The sequence below is a fragment of the Mollisia scopiformis genome (genome assembly GCF_001500285.1).
Source record: "Mollisia scopiformis unplaced genomic scaffold LY89scaffold_15, whole genome shotgun sequence".
In the NCBI taxonomy this organism is placed as follows: domain Eukaryota; kingdom Fungi; phylum Ascomycota; class Leotiomycetes; order Helotiales; family Mollisiaceae; genus Mollisia; species Mollisia scopiformis.
Genome location: NW_017263595.1, coordinates 48133 through 66835, shown reverse-complemented (window position 1 = coordinate 66835; position 18703 = coordinate 48133). Strand labels below are relative to the sequence as shown.

General features: G+C 47.2%; 6 protein-coding genes across 6 annotated transcripts; 1 reads left to right on the top strand and 5 right to left on the bottom strand.

Moving 5' to 3' along the window:
• Nucleotides 1–500: 500 nt before the first annotated feature.
• LY89DRAFT_648304 (benomyl/methotrexate resistance protein) lies at nucleotides 501–2432 on the bottom strand. Its single transcript, XM_018212007.1, has 5 exons — nucleotides 2129–2432; nucleotides 1979–2073; nucleotides 1545–1906; nucleotides 883–1455; nucleotides 501–839 (listed from the first exon to the last, which is right to left on the bottom strand). The coding sequence occupies exons 1-5, from the start codon at nucleotides 2359–2361 to the stop codon at nucleotides 585–587; spliced, it is 1518 nt and encodes a 505-aa protein (XP_018069493.1). The 5' UTR covers nucleotides 2362–2432; the 3' UTR covers nucleotides 501–584.
• Nucleotides 2433–3165: 733 nt separating this feature from the next.
• On the bottom strand, nucleotides 3166–4721 carry LY89DRAFT_685953 (uncharacterized protein). The gene is made up of 5 exons (XM_018215180.1): nucleotides 4600–4721; nucleotides 4190–4546; nucleotides 3836–4135; nucleotides 3310–3586; nucleotides 3166–3257 (listed from the first exon to the last, which is right to left on the bottom strand). Exons 2-5 carry the CDS (start codon nucleotides 4262–4264, stop codon nucleotides 3223–3225), a joined length of 687 nt encoding a protein of 228 aa, XP_018069492.1. The 5' UTR covers nucleotides 4265–4546; nucleotides 4600–4721; the 3' UTR covers nucleotides 3166–3222.
• A 283-nt stretch (nucleotides 4722–5004) lies between these two features.
• LY89DRAFT_588357 (Cloroperoxidase) lies at nucleotides 5005–6423 on the bottom strand (the record flags this gene model as incomplete). Its single annotated transcript, XM_018209477.1, has 3 exons — nucleotides 5005–5332; nucleotides 5393–6021; nucleotides 6073–6423. 3 exons carry the CDS (start codon nucleotides 6421–6423, stop codon nucleotides 5005–5007), a joined length of 1308 nt encoding a protein of 435 aa, XP_018069491.1.
• Nucleotides 6424–7728: 1305 nt separating this feature from the next.
• Nucleotides 7729–10963, top strand: LY89DRAFT_648297 (DUF221-domain-containing protein). Its single transcript, XM_018212006.1, has 2 exons — nucleotides 7729–9807; nucleotides 9859–10963. The coding sequence occupies exons 1-2, from the start codon at nucleotides 7809–7811 to the stop codon at nucleotides 10902–10904; spliced, it is 3045 nt and encodes a 1014-aa protein (XP_018069490.1). The 5' UTR covers nucleotides 7729–7808; the 3' UTR covers nucleotides 10905–10963.
• A 1454-nt stretch (nucleotides 10964–12417) lies between these two features.
• LY89DRAFT_587891 (uncharacterized protein) lies at nucleotides 12418–13470 on the bottom strand (the record flags this gene model as incomplete). The annotated part of the gene is made up of 1 exon (XM_018209452.1): nucleotides 12418–13470. A coding segment is annotated over one exon (1053 nt), but the record flags the coding sequence as incomplete, so codon positions are not given.
• A 252-nt stretch (nucleotides 13471–13722) lies between these two features.
• On the bottom strand, nucleotides 13723–14717 carry LY89DRAFT_685948 (uncharacterized protein). Its single transcript, XM_018215179.1, has 2 exons — nucleotides 13930–14717; nucleotides 13723–13876 (listed from the first exon to the last, which is right to left on the bottom strand). Exons 1-2 carry the CDS (start codon nucleotides 14337–14339, stop codon nucleotides 13843–13845), a joined length of 444 nt encoding a protein of 147 aa, XP_018069488.1. The 5' UTR covers nucleotides 14340–14717; the 3' UTR covers nucleotides 13723–13842.
• Nucleotides 14718–18703: the final 3986 nt, after the last annotated feature.

The window sequence follows — 18703 nt, the reverse complement described above, 5'->3', positions numbered from 1 at the left end:
CTTTTCCAGGACGACTGAGCTGATTTAAGAAGCCGAAACTGGGATTGTGTCCCAAAATGTGTTCAGAATCCGTGTGAAAAAAGACCCTATGAAATAATATCCTGATGTCCTGAAGGGGTAATAACCTACCTTGGAATGTCAAGGGAAAAGATGTAGCGTCATTAGGATACCAACCCAACCTTCAAATAATCACTACAGTAGCTCCTCTTTGCTCCGAGCCTCAGGCCACCAAACCTTATTTCCTGACCAGGACATCTCCAAACTCAACGAAGAACCACCATAAAAATTTCCCGGCTTCTGATTGGCTGAGCTTAATTGCAATTATCATTCTGTTTTCCAGCTCTTTTGATAGACTTCTCCCGTTGTGTGATGCTCGGGCATGTATTCCCCATGAGATGTGCAACAAAACTTTTCTTCGCTTCTGATTGGCTGGCTGGTTTCTGCTCATTCACTGGGTTGTGGATAGACATTTTCCGCAGAAATGTGATGATATAGTTATGGTATTGATTACCTGCATTACACACGAGCTCTATGTCATGATTTAAATCATCCAGCTTCCATCATGTAGCCTCAAATGGCCATCATCAAAGCTTGATCTGAAATCTGGGGTTCGTCCTAACCCGCTCTCCATACTTCCAAAACAGGACTGGCAGTGGAGACATCGCCAGGGCAATGAACGCCAACAACGAGTTCCCCCACCCCAAACCCAGACGTGAGTACATTGACGGACCCGCCAATGGCAATAGAGCTCCAAGCAGAGATCTCAGCACCGTATTCGCCGCCAGCGCAGATGCCGAGTAAATGGTGAACGCGTCAATCAGGTACGTAGAGATTGGCATCTACTCCGTTAGTCAGATCCCCCATGCGGCTTCTGAGACTTACAAAAGTGGTAATGAGTCCAAACCCAACGAACAGAGTCCCAATAATCGGCACCAGCCAGAAAACATGGTACTCAGCCGTCCAACCGTAGATGAGTAATCCCACCGGGATGCACAACGTGCCTGGAATCATGATCGGTAATCGTGATTCTGGTTTTAATTCCCCTTTCTTTGCTTCAAGTCTCTTTACCGTCGCTTTGGCCACGATTCCGAATATCACTAGGCCGAGGAGCATACCGATTCCGATCCCGAGATAGGTTAACCCGACGATACCGTCAGAGAAGCCGTACTCGCCTTCGAAGACTCCGGTGATAGTGGTAAATAAAAGATATAGATATCCGTATATGACGGCCATGTAGAAGGAAAATAAGAGGACGATGGGCGAGAAGAAGAGCATTCTGAGTGGTAGGGTTATTGATCTCTGGAAGAGACGTTTTGGTGTCATGCCTTTGTCGTGTTTTGATTTGAGCAGCTTGTTACCGGTCCGTTTTCTCAATCGCCGGGTTTTGAGTTCGAGGAGTCTGACTGAGTATGTTTCTCTGAGAAAGAGGAGCATTGTAATGGTCAGTGCACCTGCCTGTAATTATCGCATTAGTAAAGGATGCCGTCAACAAGTGTGTACGTTATCAAGTCTCACTCTAACACCATAACGAAAAGGTAACATACCACAATAGCAATAACCCAAAATACCCATCTCCACCCCTTAGCTTCTGCCAGAAACCCTCCTGCCACGGGACCAACCACAGGCCCAAGCAAAGGACCCATAGCCCAGATGGAGAGCGCAGCGCCTCTCTCCTTCGCGCTGAACATATCCCCGAACGTACCACCCCCAATCGTTATGACAGTCGAACCTGTAATGCCAGCCAGAAGTCGGAAGCCGATCAGCATATTAAGGCTGGAGCTTACGGCGCAGGCGATGGTGAAGATAACGAAGAGGGTATTGGACACATGATAGACTATGAGTCGGCCGTACATTTCGGAGCAGGGAGCTATGGCTAGGGGGCCTGCGGCGTAGCCTAGGATGTATACTATGTTGAATTATATCAATAACTAAAATCTATCGGCAGACATAGATGTCGAAATCAAGCGCGTTCACTAACCTGAAACAACCAAGGATCCTAGAAGCGTAGAAGTGCTGTGAAATTCTTTCAAGACATCTTCAACTCCAGGAGCAAACATAGAAGACGCCAAAGGTCTTCCAAATGTATGTTAGTACCGAGCCACTTGCAAAGCTTCGAAAGCATACTCACGTAACAAATGTCATGGCAGCGAGCAGAGCACCATTCGCCCATTTCTTCTTGTTCGTCCAGTTTAGAGGATTTTCCGGGTCGTCAGGTCCATCCCAATCCACAATATTTGGGTCCATGGAGTTTGGTTGCGGATTCGCATCGTTAACTCTCTCTCGCGGCAAACCTGCTTCCACATCCTTGTCATTTTCAACGATTGCAGGCTTCGCGAACGAGTTCGATGCTGATGTCTCCATTTCCTTCGAATCGTCTACAGAGCTCGAAGACGACTTTTTGTGGATGTCGCATACTGTTTTGTTGACTTAGGAGTCGAGCAGTGACATATAACGGTGCCAATTTATGCATTTTGCATAATTTGCATAAGAGATTGATATTCAGTTTCCTATCCGTGGATAGCGTCTTTCTAGCTTCCGAGGTGAACGCCGCCAATTGGGGCTGGGGCTCCACGTATTCGTTTGGTAGCTTGAGGCTACTGAGATTGTCAGCCAATAGAGTCGAGCGCGTCCATATACCTATCAAAGAACGAAATTTTGAATGCAGGGAAATTTGCAACAACACGCACCGGTGATACTTTTACAATCAGCTCGCCGAAGTTCTTCGCACATTCGGAGTCTCGATTCTTCCATGAGTGGTCCGCGGCAGCGAGCATGGTATTTTTTTACAGAGCTCGAAGGGAAAAGAGCATGAAATTGCAAACCAGAGGTCATGATATGAATTTCAATAGCGAGAGAACTGCCGAACATAGCATGCAAGTGGAGAGTCTAGATGTTGTGTAATAATACACGGTCAGGTGTTTCAACGACAGAACAGCTACTGTACAAAACATGGGGAGATGCGATACCCAGCACTGGCTGGAAACGGATAACTTGCATCAAAGCGAAATTATGATAAGTTTATACATGTTTTCATATCGCAAAAAGACGCCCTGAATAACGCGACTTTTCATCGGCTTGGTGACTTATAGGATTCAGCACCATCGGAGACAGGTAAAGTTATGGCCTCAGGAAATCAGACTTGAATTCAATCATAGCTTTCGCTATCAAGAATTCCATCTTCTTCGTCTCGCTCGATGATGTTAGCAACCACTGTTGTAAAAGCTACTCGATGCTCGTCGTCCGCCGCGAAGTTCGGTCTGGCCAGGTCATTAAATGCCGTCGAAAGCAACCCCACAGGAGATATCTCACTTTGGATTGAATCGTTCTTTCCATCATTCTTGTTCTCAAGAAATTGGACCAATACCATAGGCCCTTTTAGAGCAAGATGAACGGCCGCTGTAAGATAGGCCAATTTTGTAGCTGAACGGTTATCCTGCATGGTTACGCTATCCCCGATGGCTGCATCATCTGCGAAGACCTGTGCTTCGAAGCTATGGCCGCCGTTGTACTTCCACTCGGCATTTCCATTAACTTTGACAACGAAATCGCGCATGCCGAGTAACGAGCTGCAATATTCGACAAACTCCTACAAAGATACTCTCGTTATCTATAAGTCCTGATTATATTATACAGCTCATGATTGAGATACAAGTGTAGCCCATAGCTCATTTTTGGCACGGTAAAAATCCCAGCATCTGAAGGCGAATCAGGTAACTTGGATAAAGTGTCTAACTTATCTCATCAAATGCCATATGAGGGCATGCGGATATATAACAGATAGAAACCAGGAAAGGGGAGAGGTGATGTATGAGATTCATCGAGAAAATTAGCATACCTTTGCATTTGTCACATCTAACCCTGATGTACCATCATCAAGAGGTTCTTCTTCTCTTCGAGCACGCCCCAGCGCATCTAAAAACTGCAATGACGCGGACTTCCCAGCGGCCGACGAATTAGGAGCTTCTGCAGTTGTTCGTATGTCGAATGCTGGCAGCTCAATTGAAGATTGATACACAAGTCTTGGTTTATTTTTGGATATGTGTGAACTATGGCTGAGTCCAAACTTCGGCACGGTAAGCACCGAAGCAGCCTGAGTGTAGACATCGATCTTGAGTTGTACCGCATCCTTTCCTTTCTGTTTGAGTTCTTAGTAATTCGTTTCAGCTTTCTGATCGGGCCTGATAATGACCTTTCTAGTCGGGTTCACTATCACCTCCATCTTGTCCATCAATGTAGCCGTCTTCGTCGTCTTCCTTCCAACCATTCTCAATACTCTATCTCGGTCTTTCTTCGTAGCATGGCGCGTGAGGTTCTTTACTTTAGACCATTTGGTCGAAATATTTTGCCTCGGCTATTCGGATACAAGATCATTGCTTTTGGAAGGCAAGCTTCTGCCAGATACCAGAGCGGCGGTCGATTCCCCGCTTGCAAGCCATATTTCGGTATTGGATGCGGACTCCCTTTGCAAATTGGGTGGCAGGCGCTGTCTAAGAGGTAGAAGATAGGGGACGGAGGATAGGGAACGACAGCTAGCATAGGACAGGCACTAGAGAGATCTTGATTAGCAACGCAATGCGGTGTGAATTCGAGGTGGGATACTTGTGGAACCAGAAGCACGCGTTCGCAAACCGCAGCTGTAGCGCGGCAATTCATGAGCTACTTTTCTCCAGATGCCCATTTTCTACTTGCAACTGCAGACAAATCAAATGCCTCAAGGCACTACGTCGATCGAATGAGTGTTAATTGTTGGAAGTCAAAGAAAAGTTATTCTGGGCAGAGGAAGAAAGTTAATCGGGTCGGGTGAATGATGTTCCGAATACACATTTCAGCCTGCATTCAGGGCTTCGAGGACTAATTTCAGGGTTCCTCAAACTGAGATGAGGCTGCTCACCACGCTATTCAACCACGACTCGTTTCATCAGACAGCAACGAACACGATCATAGAATTCATATATCATTACTACAATTTTTTTCTATCCATCATACACAATTCCATCCAGTGCTCTACAATTGTGTAGCATACCCAGGGTAATTCCCAAATTGATCAGCATCAATGCTCGCAAGTTGTGGGCAGTTGAGTCCAGCCAACGCATTGTTTGTCGCATTATTTAACATTGCCAATGGTGCTGTAATATCAGCATATAAGCCTTTCAAGATATCAGGCGCTGCAAGCGCAGCTGCTTGGTAGACGAAACATGCGAGGTTGTTGTCTTCAAGGAGCGTGGTGGCGTTAAAGACACCGCCGGTCAGATCGTCAAAGTTGAGGGGCGTGAATGAGTTCACGGTGCCAGTGTTACCGCCGACTGTGAGGACGTTAGGGTATTGCGAGGCACTTGACAGCTGGTTAGCGTTCTACTCCGGATAAAGAGGGATACAAAGGTACTCGACTTACAAGTACAAAGTATCAGTTTCCAAAAACAAGATGGAGTATTCATCCCCAATAGCTCTCTTGTACCAGTTCTCCGGGATTCTTTCCTGACCAGGGTTATATGTGAAGTTTCCTGATTCACCAGTGATGGCGAAAAAGGACTTGAGCACATCCTGATTCAAGACCCCCTCTGGGTATTCAGCCGACTTATTCGACATGAACCTATAGATAAAGGTATGGGCTGCTTGGCTTACAGCCATGCCTGTGAAAGGTCCGTACCAGAAATGTGGGTTCTCTGCGATACTTCTTTCGAACGTAATCTTTCTCTCCTGCGCCAAGACTTCCATATTATAGTTTGCCGTAGCAGCATCAGGCTGGAGATCAAATAGGGTCTGGAATTGGGAAACTTGGAGGGCATAGTCGTTTCCATATTGGTATAAATCGCCTCGTGTGGGTGAAGTGTCGGTTTCGTATTTGTTGTGAGAGCCGGAAATACCGTCTGGTGTTCCTAGAAGACCGAGCAGGTTTCCGAGGAGGTTTTGTTCGCTGGCATCTGTTGGAGGACCGCCGATTGACCAGCCAGGTGTAAGGGAGAGTGGGTTTCCATCCATGACCGTTCCGTAGACAGAGAGGAAAAGGCCGAGATCGAGACTCTGTCATCTATTAGTATACCTCAGATGTGGAGAGAAAGAAGGCAGTCAAACCATCCCAAATACTTCATTTGTAGCAGAAACGAACTGATCAATAGTAGCAAACCCATCGTGAGGCAGGTAGTTATGATTTGCCAGCGCATTCAAGCCAGGACAAGGACCACGCATATCGCCAGCACTGAAGTTTGGAGGGACGAAGGCATGTTCGCCTGACACGTCGATAAGTTGCTCTGCAGCATTGAAACCAGGGAGGATGCCATTTAGTCGTTTCTCATGAGCAGCTCTTGCTGCTTGAAAGACATTTGCATGTCGGACTGCGTTTTGGGCAGCTTCGAGAGCAATGGTGGGAAATGCAGAAACGCCGGTTGAGAATGCAGCAGCTGCTGCTATTATTGAAGATTTCATCGAGGATATGATATGAAGAGGAACTTGAAGAAGACAGAAGGCAAGAAGTTCGAGAAAGGGGGGTATATATGGCTTCCCCGCAACACAGCGGAAGATATCCACCTCCTCTCCCCAGTCTCCATAATTCCAGTATCAAGCTCGGTGGCCCATATGATCCACATTCGCGGACAAACATCCAAAAGCGTCCAAATACCCCCAACATGCGGCTGAAGATTGGCTGCATGATTGACGCCGTCAAGTTCGGGAGATGAACAGAGCCGGACGTCGCCATCTCCTTTAGTCACTGAAAGAATGATCGACATTTAAGCTTGAGTTTAGTGCCGCGCTTGCATTAATGAGTGAGAGCTTAAATAAAAAACAATTTGAATTGACGAATGGGAAACAACGGATTTCAAGACGTGGATAGATTGAGCTGAAGCTTGAAAACTGCTGAACGGAGGAACTTCCGTTTCGGTTGGTGTTTATGACCAAGTATGACAGCGAGGATCTCTTCATGTGGCAGGTCGCTGTTCCTGCAGATATCCGGGAATGACAATGCGAATACAGCTGAATATATATTTGAAGTTCTACAAGCACCGAGCTTCTCCTTTATGTGCAGGATATTACTCGTCCTGAAGAAATGTAGACGGAGACCCCGAAATTTCTCCAGTAATACAAATGCATCGGTGGCGTTGCGGGTGACGAATTGGTTCATCCGAAGTAGCGCGCCACATTTGCCCCCCAAGTGTCGGCATATCATATCCGGAGCCAGTCGGTTGAAGGTTGTCGAGCCGGCTGGATCAGAGATGATAGAGATGTTTCTGTACCTTTGACAAAATCGCATATTCCGGAGCTTTGAATTGAGTTGTTGGAGATGAGAGACGTGACCAAGGACATCAACGGGTGATTTGCAAGCTAGAGAGAGCGAGATTGCTACAACGACAGTCAGATTTCTTCTTTACTCAGCATCTTCATCAACTGCTAAGACTCGACAACACATTCCAGAAATCGCAATCAACCCTTTTCAGCTCAGCAATCTATCCTCGTGGTTACCTTGTCTCCATCTCAGAAGGTTCTCGCCAATGCGTCAGTATAAGTGCAGCATACACTGAGATATATATTTGTTTAAACATTGTACTTGAACGATAACGGCCAAGTACACGATTAGCGAACTGATGGAAACCCCCTTTCTCCCTTGTAGTCAGCACGTGATCAATGCCGGCAGCAGCGTTTCGGCAAAGTTTGTGGCGCCTAAAATAGCCTGATGTCATCGTACATCACCATCCCAAACTAGCAACTCGACGTGTGTCACAACAATTCTGATAACAACGTTTATCGCGAACATACTTCTCTGCTATTGTTTGCCAGCACGAAACAAAATGCGATAACACAACCTGAACATCACGATGTCGGGGATCGCGAGTATCCTGAATGGAACGGTGAACGGGGCTGCAGGAACAGCACAGGGGAAAGCAGGCACAACGATCACAACCTTTTCCATCTCTTTGGCTGCTGGTTTTATCCTTTTCGCAACTCAGTTCAGCATCTTCCTAATCATTAGGAACTATCTATGGGCGAAACGCATCTACCAACCACGATCATTCTTGGTACCGGTCAAGCAAAGGATCAAACCACCTCACAACAATCCATTCAAATGGCTCTTCACCGTTTTCCAGATCAAAGAAGATCCCGAAGTCCTGGGAAAGGCTGGCATGGATGCATACTTCTTTCTTAGGTTTCTCAGCATGTGCCTGAAGATCTTTACTCCCATGGCCATCATTATCGTGCCCATTCTGATACCTCTCAATGTCAAGCAAGGAAAAGCAACCAATACCATTGCAGGGGTCACATACAATATTACAGGACTTGATACTCTGGCTTGGTCAAATGTCTCTCCTGCAAATAGCGACAGATATTGGGCTCATTTGATCTTATCAATTGGAGTTGTGGCCTGGGTTTGCTTCATGTTTCACCAAGAATTGATCCACTACATCACCAAACGAGTGGAATACATCAGCAGCCCGGGTCACTTATTGAAAGCATCCAGCACAACTGTTCTCATACAGGATATTCCAGAAAATCTCTGCAATGAAGCAGCATTGGAAGAGTTATATGGCGATTTCCCTGGTGGCATCCGACGAATCTGGATCAATCGAGACTTTACCACGATCGTGAACAAGGACAAGCTTCGAAAGTACTACGAAAATCTTCTCGAAAATGCCGAAACCGATCTTCTACGGAAAGTGGCTAAACGAAGTCGGAAGGCAAAGTCGCACCAGGCAGGAAACTCGGTTCAAGCTTCAGAGCAGGTAGCTCCAGAACACCAACCTGAAGAACATCCTGCGCGCCCGGAAATGGGTCCCCCAACTCCTGAAGCTTGTCGACGAGATCTGGAATATGACCTCGAAACAAAAGCTGCGTGGAGCAGATTCCTCGCGCCAAAAAATCGAGCAACTATGAGGATACCCAAAGATGGGCACACAGCAGCAGCCAAAATTCCCCTTATTGGCCGCTTCTACACTACAAAAATCGACACAATCTACTATTGCCGCAGAGAACTTGCTCGATTAAACAAGGAAATCGAAATAGATGCTCAGACACCAGACGCTTATCCACAAAATATGTCAGCTTTCGTACAATTTAATTCTCAGAAAGCAGCACACATGGCTTGTCAGTCCGTTGCCGACACCGCTCCTCGGCACATGAAGAGGAGATTGGTGGAGATCTCACCTGGAGACATCAACTGGCCCAGCTTGAATTTGTCCTGGCGTTCTCGCTACATCCGCCTTGTTGGCTTCTTGTTCCTTTTCGCCATTCTATTGTTCGCATTCGGTCTCATCTCGGTATTCACAGGCATCTTGTCTCGAGTATCGACTTTGTCCGGATCAACCTCTTGGCTCAAATGGATCGGCAGTCTCCCTCCATGGCTACTTTCCTTCATCCAAGGTACTCTGCCACCTGTCATCCAAGTCATTGTCCTTAGCGGCCCACTCCCGATTCTCATCCGCCTCTTAACAAATAGGACGAGAGGTGCAACGACCGGCCAAGAAGGCGAACGCTCACTCCAGCTTTGGTACTTTATTTTCCTGCTCGTCGAACTTTTCATCATACCCACCGTCTCGTCCGGTCTTACCAGCATCGTTGAAGAACTCATCCGCACTCCCACATCAGTGCCAAATATTCTCGCCACGAATCTACCGACGGCAGCCAACTACTACTTCTCATTCTTGATCTTGCAAGCACTGTCCTTGAGTGCAACGTCGATCTTGCAGACGATTCGATTGTTCAAGTTCTATGTCATTGGTCACGTCAATACGCCTGATTCGGTATTCGAGAAATTGAGCTGGACAAATTTAACGCGTATTGGCAGTAATGTTCCATGGTATACTACCTTTGCAGTTATTGGTATGTAACACACTACCTCCGGTTACCGAGCCTACACTAACCAAATATCAGGACTTGTCTACTCGACCATCGCGCCACTGATGCTACTATTCATGTTGATCACTTTCAGCCTCTTTTGGGTCGTGATCAAGAACAACGTCCTCTATTGCGTACGAACAGGCACCGTTGACGGAGGTGGACTCTTTTTCCCAAGTGCCATCAACCAACTATTCACCGGCCTCTACTTCATGGAGATTTGTCTTATCGGCCTCTTTTTCCTAGTCCGCGATACTCAGGATAAAGTCGCTTGTGCTGCGCAGGGTATCATCATGGCGGTGGTTTTTGTCCTCACAATCTTATACCAGATATGGTTGATGAATCATCTCGCTCCATTGTTCAAATACGCTCCTATTCGTTTGGAGGCCGAGTCCAAAGCTTTACTATCCGAAGACCAAGAAGAACGGAGAACAGCAAGTCGTGAGACTCATGATTCTTCGAAGGAAATCAACCCTGCACCCCAAGATGAAGAAAAAGACCTGGACCTCACCCAAAACAGCTCTACAGATCATAACCTCGAACCAAACAATCAACAGAGACCACCCCTCTGGCAACGACAATCCTCAAATCGCTCCAAAGACCTCCAAGCTCAACAGCGCGAGGATACCAAATCCGCAGCACGCATCCTAGCCCGTCTTAATGCTCCTCTAAATGAAGCCCGACTTTCGCATCTCGAGCACAAGCTTGCTGGACCCTCGGCCGCTCTGACCAACACCCTCCTGCCCCGCCGCGCCGACATCGAAGCCCAGATGCTCGACGATCCGATCTCCAAGGTCATTATGCAGCACAACGACGAGCTAGAGAATCTCGAGCCAGAAGATCGTGATCTTTTGATCTCGGTTGCGTTCATGCATCCGGTGCTAAGAGAAACGAGTCCCTGCGTTTGGATCCCGAGGGATGATGAGGGGGTGAGCGATGATGAGGTACGCAGAACGAGGGAGTTGAGTGCCGATGTGGTTATTGATAATAGGGGAGCTTTCTTCGATCGGAAGCTGAAGGTGCAGGTTGATAAGCAGCCGCCGGATATGTCTGAGTTTGCGCTTATCATGGCAGAGTTGTAATTTTGTATATAGGGCCCTTTTCTTTGTCAGATACCCATCTTGAATCCAGTTGAACGACCAACCTGTTGAAAAATGTCCAGTGAGCTTTCGCGCCTTTCGTTATAGTTGATTGCATACTCTCATAAGACCCAATCCATGTCTTCTCGTGGCGGCTGCTTTTTCCGGGCTACTACCACGTCCGCTGCGCAACAACCGTTGGCATCCTCATTTTGCCTACTACTCTGTTTTGCCGAGCTTCCTTCACTTTCCTTTGGCTAGTGCTACTCTCCTTTTGGGAGCCAATCTGGTTCCCCGCTACGGGACGAAAAAGGTGGTCGAATTTGCACACTGCCCAAATCTGATGGAAGATAAGTTATTGCGCACAACAAAATAGTGTATTAAAGATATTTTTCAATAGATCGAATAGCTTTTTAAAAGGTACAAAAGCAAGTCTTATCGAGTTTTAATTGTACCATAGCATATAATATTAGTTGTAGTAACGGGTATTTGGTGTTCTCGCCTGACAAAATCGGCCATTCATTTCCGCCACTACTACTCTCCTTTTTCGAATTACCTCCACTTCCGAGTCCTGACCGCCGATCTCATTTTGTCCTCCATTCTCTATTTTCCTTTTAAGGTTAGAATCTGGTGGAGCTGCGCCAAGGAGCCACGAAACCTGAGACTTTGAAAAACAGCGTAGGATAGTATCTCTGGCTGTCGTGTCCGCTCGTGATTTCCCTTCCGACTTGACGTCAGGCTGATCAAGATCACCTTTCTTGGACAAAAGGAGTTTTACCACCTCTGAAACACCTTTCTGCTCGGGCGATATCAGACCGTCTCTTAAGCTGGCCATGAATATCATGAAGGTAGTCGTTGCTTTGAAATGACGCGATGTCCAGAGTTTTCCGTGTGGATTCTTTTGTGGTGCGAGTGTCCTTCGCGCATTTGGATCGATACCAAGATTAAGCAAGTAGCTGACAAGCTCAGTTGACAATTCGCCAGAGACTCGGTTGGGCAATAGAGCGTGCGAAAGAATAAAGCTACTGGAATAATTATCGTGGAGGACTTCTGGATCGGAGTCTATGGTGCGGCTGATATAATGCAAGAGCCCATATTCGCACGCCACGCCGAGACGAATTAGATCATCTATGCTATCGATATCGTTTTCGATTCCCTCGGCTTCATCCAGAATATGGTCAACAGCAGACTGATCTGCGCATTCTTGCAATGCAAGGTATGCGAAGTTGAATATCTCATCCCAAATATCCAGAAATCGCCCGGGTTCGTCTTGCTCGAGTGAAAGACATTTTAAAGTGAGGAAGGCTACATGGCAGAGTTTGACCCAAAGTTGACCGTCTGCTACGGACTCCGAGACCACGAAGCTCCTGACGTCCTCTGAGCGAAGCAAATAATCACGAACGGTACGATGAAGGAAGTCAACTTTATACCGATAAAAGTCGTTCTCAGCCTGCTCGTCTGTTACAACTTCTACCAACCCTTTGCATCGACCGTCCAGACGGCGTCGCATAGTATCTTACTTGTCATCGATGGCAGAGGATGTGAGCTCAATATCACCTCCCGCGAGACCTAGGTTTGGGTCCTCTGCAAGATCGTCAACGAATGCGTAAGTTATCAATGACAACGGCTCCTCTCTGGACAGAGCAATCTGAAACACTTGAGCAGTTTCTTTGCGATAGAACTTCGGTATGGAGTCAATCATGTGCTGGAAGTAACTTTCAAGGTCGTCTGGAAATTGGTTAAGTCGGAGGTGCATAGTCTTTATTGGGTCATTGTATGTGAGACCATCGAGAAGATCACGAACAACAAGGAAAACCCAGAGGAATACCCCTTGTACCTTTCTGACGACTTCACCAATGAGGTCCGAGTAGCCTGGGCGTGCTTTCAGAAGTTTCTGGTACTGATCGTGCTTCATAAATTTGTCGGACACATATCGATATATGTCTGGCTTAGTCAAGTCTTCTAACTGTAGTACCCACTTGGTAGACGTAAAGGCATCCGCAAAGACAGTCCAGGGCCTACTTGCCAAGCAAAGTTTAACGTTAGGCCAGGTTGCCAGTTCCCGGAGGGTGCTCACAAGTTCGCGGTGATCCTGTGCGCCTTCTGCTTTGAACTCGTCGAGGCCGTCTATGAAGAAGCAGAACTTCGACTGTGCCTTGGTATGAACAAGACATTTGTATACATGAACTAACTCCTCATGACTCCAATCTAAACTCTCGTCAAGAAGGTGATCCAACTGTCTCGGAAGGTGTTCTGAACCCGGATTCAAACACCTGAGTTCTGGGTCCTTGAATCGTGCTCGAACCATACAGACGTAATGTAGAACCTCCGGGCACTGCCGCAGAATCTCAAAGAGAAGCGACCTAAGCAAACCGGTCTGAGATTTTTGCAGCGCTGTACCAGAGTTCCAGAAGAAGAATCGTGCAGTAATCAGTTGTTGATTTCCGGCCCATGCTCTCAGATGGTTTAAGGTCTCAGGATGATTGCTCAAGAACTTCATGAGGGTCGACTTTCCCGAGCCTGCTTTGCCTTTGATCCAGAACACCTCGCTTTGGGCTCCAAGCCAGTCGACAAAGTGGATTTTCTGTGACCTAAAACAGCAATGAGATACACAAGATCTCTAACAGTATTAAAACCCTCGAGCTAAGCGACGCGAGACTCGATTTGAGGATGCATACGGGCATACAATCCATGAAGCAGACGGAAAAGGAAGTTGGAAATATCTTCAAGCAAAAAGCAAGCATCGGACACACATCCCCGCCCAAACCTGTGAAAAGCGAAGATATAGGACTTGGCCACTTGCTCTGCACCGTCCAAGAGCAGCTGAATAAGTTGGAAAATTTGAACAATACTATTGCCACGATGAAGCAAGATCAGGAACTGTTGAAGAGCCTTTGGTTCGACAGTATATCTATCGTCAAGACAACCTCCCGCTGGCTCATCAAAACACATTCTCTTGGCTGTTCAAAAGTGCTCTGCCCGATACGTCAGGAACGGAGAACGAGTTCGCATTGTTTTGAAATCTTACCTAACCATGATCTGGATGTGCAAATTCATCTGGCTTTGGAGAGCCGATAGCCTGTCGGACATCTCATTTATCTTGCCTCGGCTCCATGCCTCTCGCAATGCAAGGACGAAGCTTTTCCATTTCGTATTCCGGCCTTGGAGTTTCAGCTTCTCTAGAGCGTCCAAGAGTTCCAGACTGATCCGCTTGCTTTCTGTCGCAAGACGCCTTAGCTCTTCGGAGTGCTGGTTCGAAATGATGATGCCGTTGCTTAGGTGTCTCAGGTCGTTCGCAATGCTTTGTAGGACAGCGTTGTCGTGGCTAGAGCCTGATGCTGACTTGTAGATGGCTTTGGTCCCCTCAAACAATTTCCAGGCAAAGTCGATGAATTGGACGATATTGCCGGCGAGGCCCAAGGCAGTAAGAGGGTCCATTGAGGTAATTGATATCGATCGCGAAGAAACAGCGACTTCAGCATGTGAAGAATAATTTCGCGATTTCGAGGGGGAATTGACAACAATGCCGCGGGCAGTGCCACACCACCACCAGCATCAGGCTGTGGGCTCAGGATGCCTTGTTAGACGCTTTGCTAGACACTTTGCTAGACGCCTCATTGTATGCCTTGTCAGTACCCTTCTCATCTAGTCGTTGATTGGGATGTCTGTCGATGGGTGACGCCCGACATATATGCACAACTACGTGGAGTCTGTCCATCATTGGGCAGCCAGAGCATACGAAACATGGGTTGTAAAGAAAGAAGTCAAGAAGTGTGGCCGAGTTCGGGGACGTCAAGAATCGACTATGTGATGTGCTGCTTGAAGGATTGAAAATACCAATGATCATTTGAAGCTGACCTTGCGGATGAGGAAACTGAGATTGACCCCACTTGCCTGATTTAGCTGGATCCAATCACGTGTGTCACCATAATCTTATGCATGTCGTGATTAAGCCACTATCTCATGCTAACGTATCTTCGTATGTGAAAGAAGGATTCGGATCACTTAGAGATTGATAGTAAGGAGATATCTCCTTAAGTGAAGCATCTCATGAAGTTGGGTACCACGTGATGCTGTCGTATCTCAACCTTGAATCTAATTTCATTGCTTTACCTGAAACCTCGAGCTTTATCCGTAAGCTTTAAAAGCTTAAGATACTTAGTTACCACTATAATACTTGCTAATTAAGGGTGCAATAGGTTACACGCTCAGTTGCTTCGCCCCCTCGCTCGCGCCGGTACTGCACTAACAGTAAACATGATACCTACGTAGGGTAGTGAGAGCTTGGAGCTTTGAGTGAGCTTTGAGAGAAAGCTTGGCTAAGAGAGGACTCGGAGATAGTAAGAACCCAGATGAAAGACAAGCCAAAATATACTTACTAAAATAGCGGCCGACAAACCCAATTGGGTTCGACCATCGTTGAACTAAGTATCATTCCCTCAGTACGGTACTGCCCACTAGACCAAAAGGAGACAGAGTATAAGTGGTTATGCGAGTGGAATGGAGACAGTAAACATTGCGCTAATTCAAGTAAAACTGAAATTCCTTCCTCTCAAAACTTTCCAGAGATCGGATCCTCTAATTCCCCACTTTCTCGCCATTCGTTCCTAGAACAGGGTATAGAGGGCAATGAGGCACGGATAGGAGATAATGAACAAGAAGAGCACTATAAACTCTGGTTTTTCTCTAAACGACCTACCGCCACAGAAATCATACTTTTCTTGAGTTGAGAGAAATGCCCGTCTATACTAACAAACTGTCACTTTAAACAAAGCAAATATTATAAAATATATCAAACGGCACTTTCAACTTCATGCTCCATCCCTTGTCAATATCATATATCCTCTCTTAACATCTAAACACTTTGCCCCTCATTATATCAGGAGTTAAAAACTCACTTGCAAAACTACAACAATTTTCAACCCAACAAATAACATCATCAACATCAACAAACCAGCTCAATACCCCGAATAAACCACCAACCATAGCAACCATCTAAACCCCACTACACACCCATCTATCCATCCACACCTGCCTCAATTCACCGCCCTAAAATCCATACCAAAGCACAACGGCCTCCTCTCGTGGAGCACATACATCCGAAAAAGAAAACTCGAAAACAGTCGTCTGGAGATAGGACATCTAAGTTATCAATTCAAAAATTGAATGAAAAATAGTGTATTCATTTCTAGGAATGCCAGTCTGTAGGTCGGAAATTATTCAGAACGGCTCGAGGAGCTGAAGTTGTGCTACTTGCGCTGGTTGCGCTAAACGCGCTGAACGAGCTGGATGCGCTGCGCAGATTGCGCTACTTACGCTGAGTGCGCTGGATGCGCCCAACCCGCCCAACCCGCTGAACGTGCTGAACGTGCTGAGCGCGCTGACTGCTCTGAACCCGCTGTTTGCGCCCACTGCAAAGAAAATCGAACAACACAAATGAAAAACGGCAACGCGCAATAACAGATATTTTACTCAAGCATCGCATCTCCTCTCTAAGTAATTGAACCATGGAACAGAATCCTTGGGGAGGAATACTTTTTCCTCCGCAGATAAAGCGAGCAGGAACGGAAATTGTAACAGTAACATTGAACCAAGAGGCCCAAAATACTCATTGACACACAACACCCTCCTAGATCTCAAAATAATCCAACAACAAACGCTCGCTCGAAAAGGTATAAAAAGAGTCCACTTAGACAGATACTGTACCCTCGGATCAAACTCAACTCAACTCAAGGAACCCTATAAAACGGTATCACATGAAGAAGTAAAGTGGTGATGCAGTGCAGATCAAATCAGAATATATTCATACACTCCCTTCCCCTCTCTCCTTCTCCTTCTGCTCTCCCTCCTCCTCTGCCCCTCTGCTCCCTCCTCATCTCACCTCACCCTACAACTTAAATTTAAATTCAAATTTAAACTCCCTAACCCGCACCGCACCGCAGAAAAAGACTCGCTTGTATAGTACAAATCCCCAAAGCCGCAGAAAAAAGCGCTCGCGCGTCCATCTTATCTTGTTTCTTCTCTCTCCTTCCTATCTTACAATTTCTCCCTTGCTTTCGAACTTTTATCCCCATTGTCAGTCAAATTTAAATCGGAAAAGAAACCAGCTCTTAAAAAGAAGAGGCAAATAAAATCAAACGCCATCCCCTCCAAACGCCAGAAAAGACTACCGCCACCACCCTCGGAAAATAGAGGAAGAAAGAGATTACTTTAATTCCGCCTCTGACTCCCACTCCTCCCCAACCCAAACCACTTCTTCCCGGAGTTCTTCCCGCCATCCTCCTCCCCCACCATCCCAGCATTCAAACTCCCCCTCCTCGCCCTCCCCTCCAGCATCTGCACCTGCTCCACCCCACCCCTCCTCACCGCATCCGCACCCGCGGACGTAGGTCTATAGCTCTGCGCTTGCCCCTGTCCAGGCCTCGTCCTCTTAATCGGCGGCGGCGTAGCACGCGCATCGTCGTCATCTAGTCCGGGGTCCGGGTACGATTGCGTTCTGCTCGCTGGCTTGGAGCGGAGGGGTTGTTGTGGTGAGGCTGTGACAGGAGGAGCTGGTGAAGTTTCGCTGCGGCGGAAGAGGCCGAGGCTTGAGAAGCGGGTCTTGTTTGGTGGTACGGATGTTGTGGGGGAGGGGATAGCGGAGGCTTGGGTGGAGTGGATGGAGCTATTGTTGGATTTTCTCAATTTAGTTGTGGCGGAGAGACTGGAGCGACGGTCTGATACTTCGGGCTTAGGCGTGGTGTCGATGGGGACGGTGCCGTATTGCGGTTGTTGGTCGTCGTAGCGGATTGTGTTGTCGCTTCGTGGGCCATCGTCGTTATTGAGGGTTGTGCGGCGGAGTTCTTGGTATCGGGCTCGGGTGTGGGCGGGGAGTTCGGGCTCGTTGTTGTACATCATGTCTCGACCCCAGTCTCCTGCTGTGAAGCTAAAGAGGTTAGGAGTCATGACTCGTTTGGGACGGAGGGGGTCAGCCGAGTAGGTGCCGTTGCTGGATATGCTTGCAACGTCGGTTGTCAGGTCTTCTGATGGTGTGTCCCAGCCATGACCTTCGCGTCTGCTTGTGACAGTCTCTCCTGCGCTTCGGGGTCGAATAGAAATTGTGGATTGGAAAGCATTATAGGTTTCTCCTGGAGTTGGGAATGCCGCGATGCTATTAAGAAATGTACCCTCTTTCATCCGATCTTGAGCCAACGTATCATTCGAATGCTGGTAATGTCTCAACGTATTGGTGCTAATGGTATCGGGAGTGGGTGGCAGCGTCTCCTGCTGATCAAAGTTACCCTGATCAGTAAAAACCTGCCTCAACTCCTTCGACTTTCGTTTTTCCTGGACACTCAGATTTCGTTCCACTTGCTGGATACCACGATTCTTCTTCTCCACCGTATGTCTCAACTTCTCCAATCTCTGCAACGGTGATTCGAGAACATCGTTGATCGACAAGAATTGACTCTTTCTCGCGGCAGGAAGTGGTCTGAGTGGTGAAGTAACGGTAGGAATAGGACGTTCATCGACCCATTTTTCAACCGAAGATGAAGCTCGATGTCGTCGTGGTAATTCGTCTTCGAGAACGTGATCATCTAGTGGCAATTGTTTGTGTCCATAGATACTGATGAAAGAGCTTTCACTCAGCACACTCAACCTAGGGCTATTCGCACCGTCTGATAATTCTTCCGGTAACTTTGGAAGACCGACATCGCTGTAGCTGCCATCATGTGGAAGGTACAAGCTCCTGAGATTCTCCGTGCCCTGTGTAGTCTCGGACAAAAACGAAGGCATTCGAGGAATACTTCTCGTAGGACGCA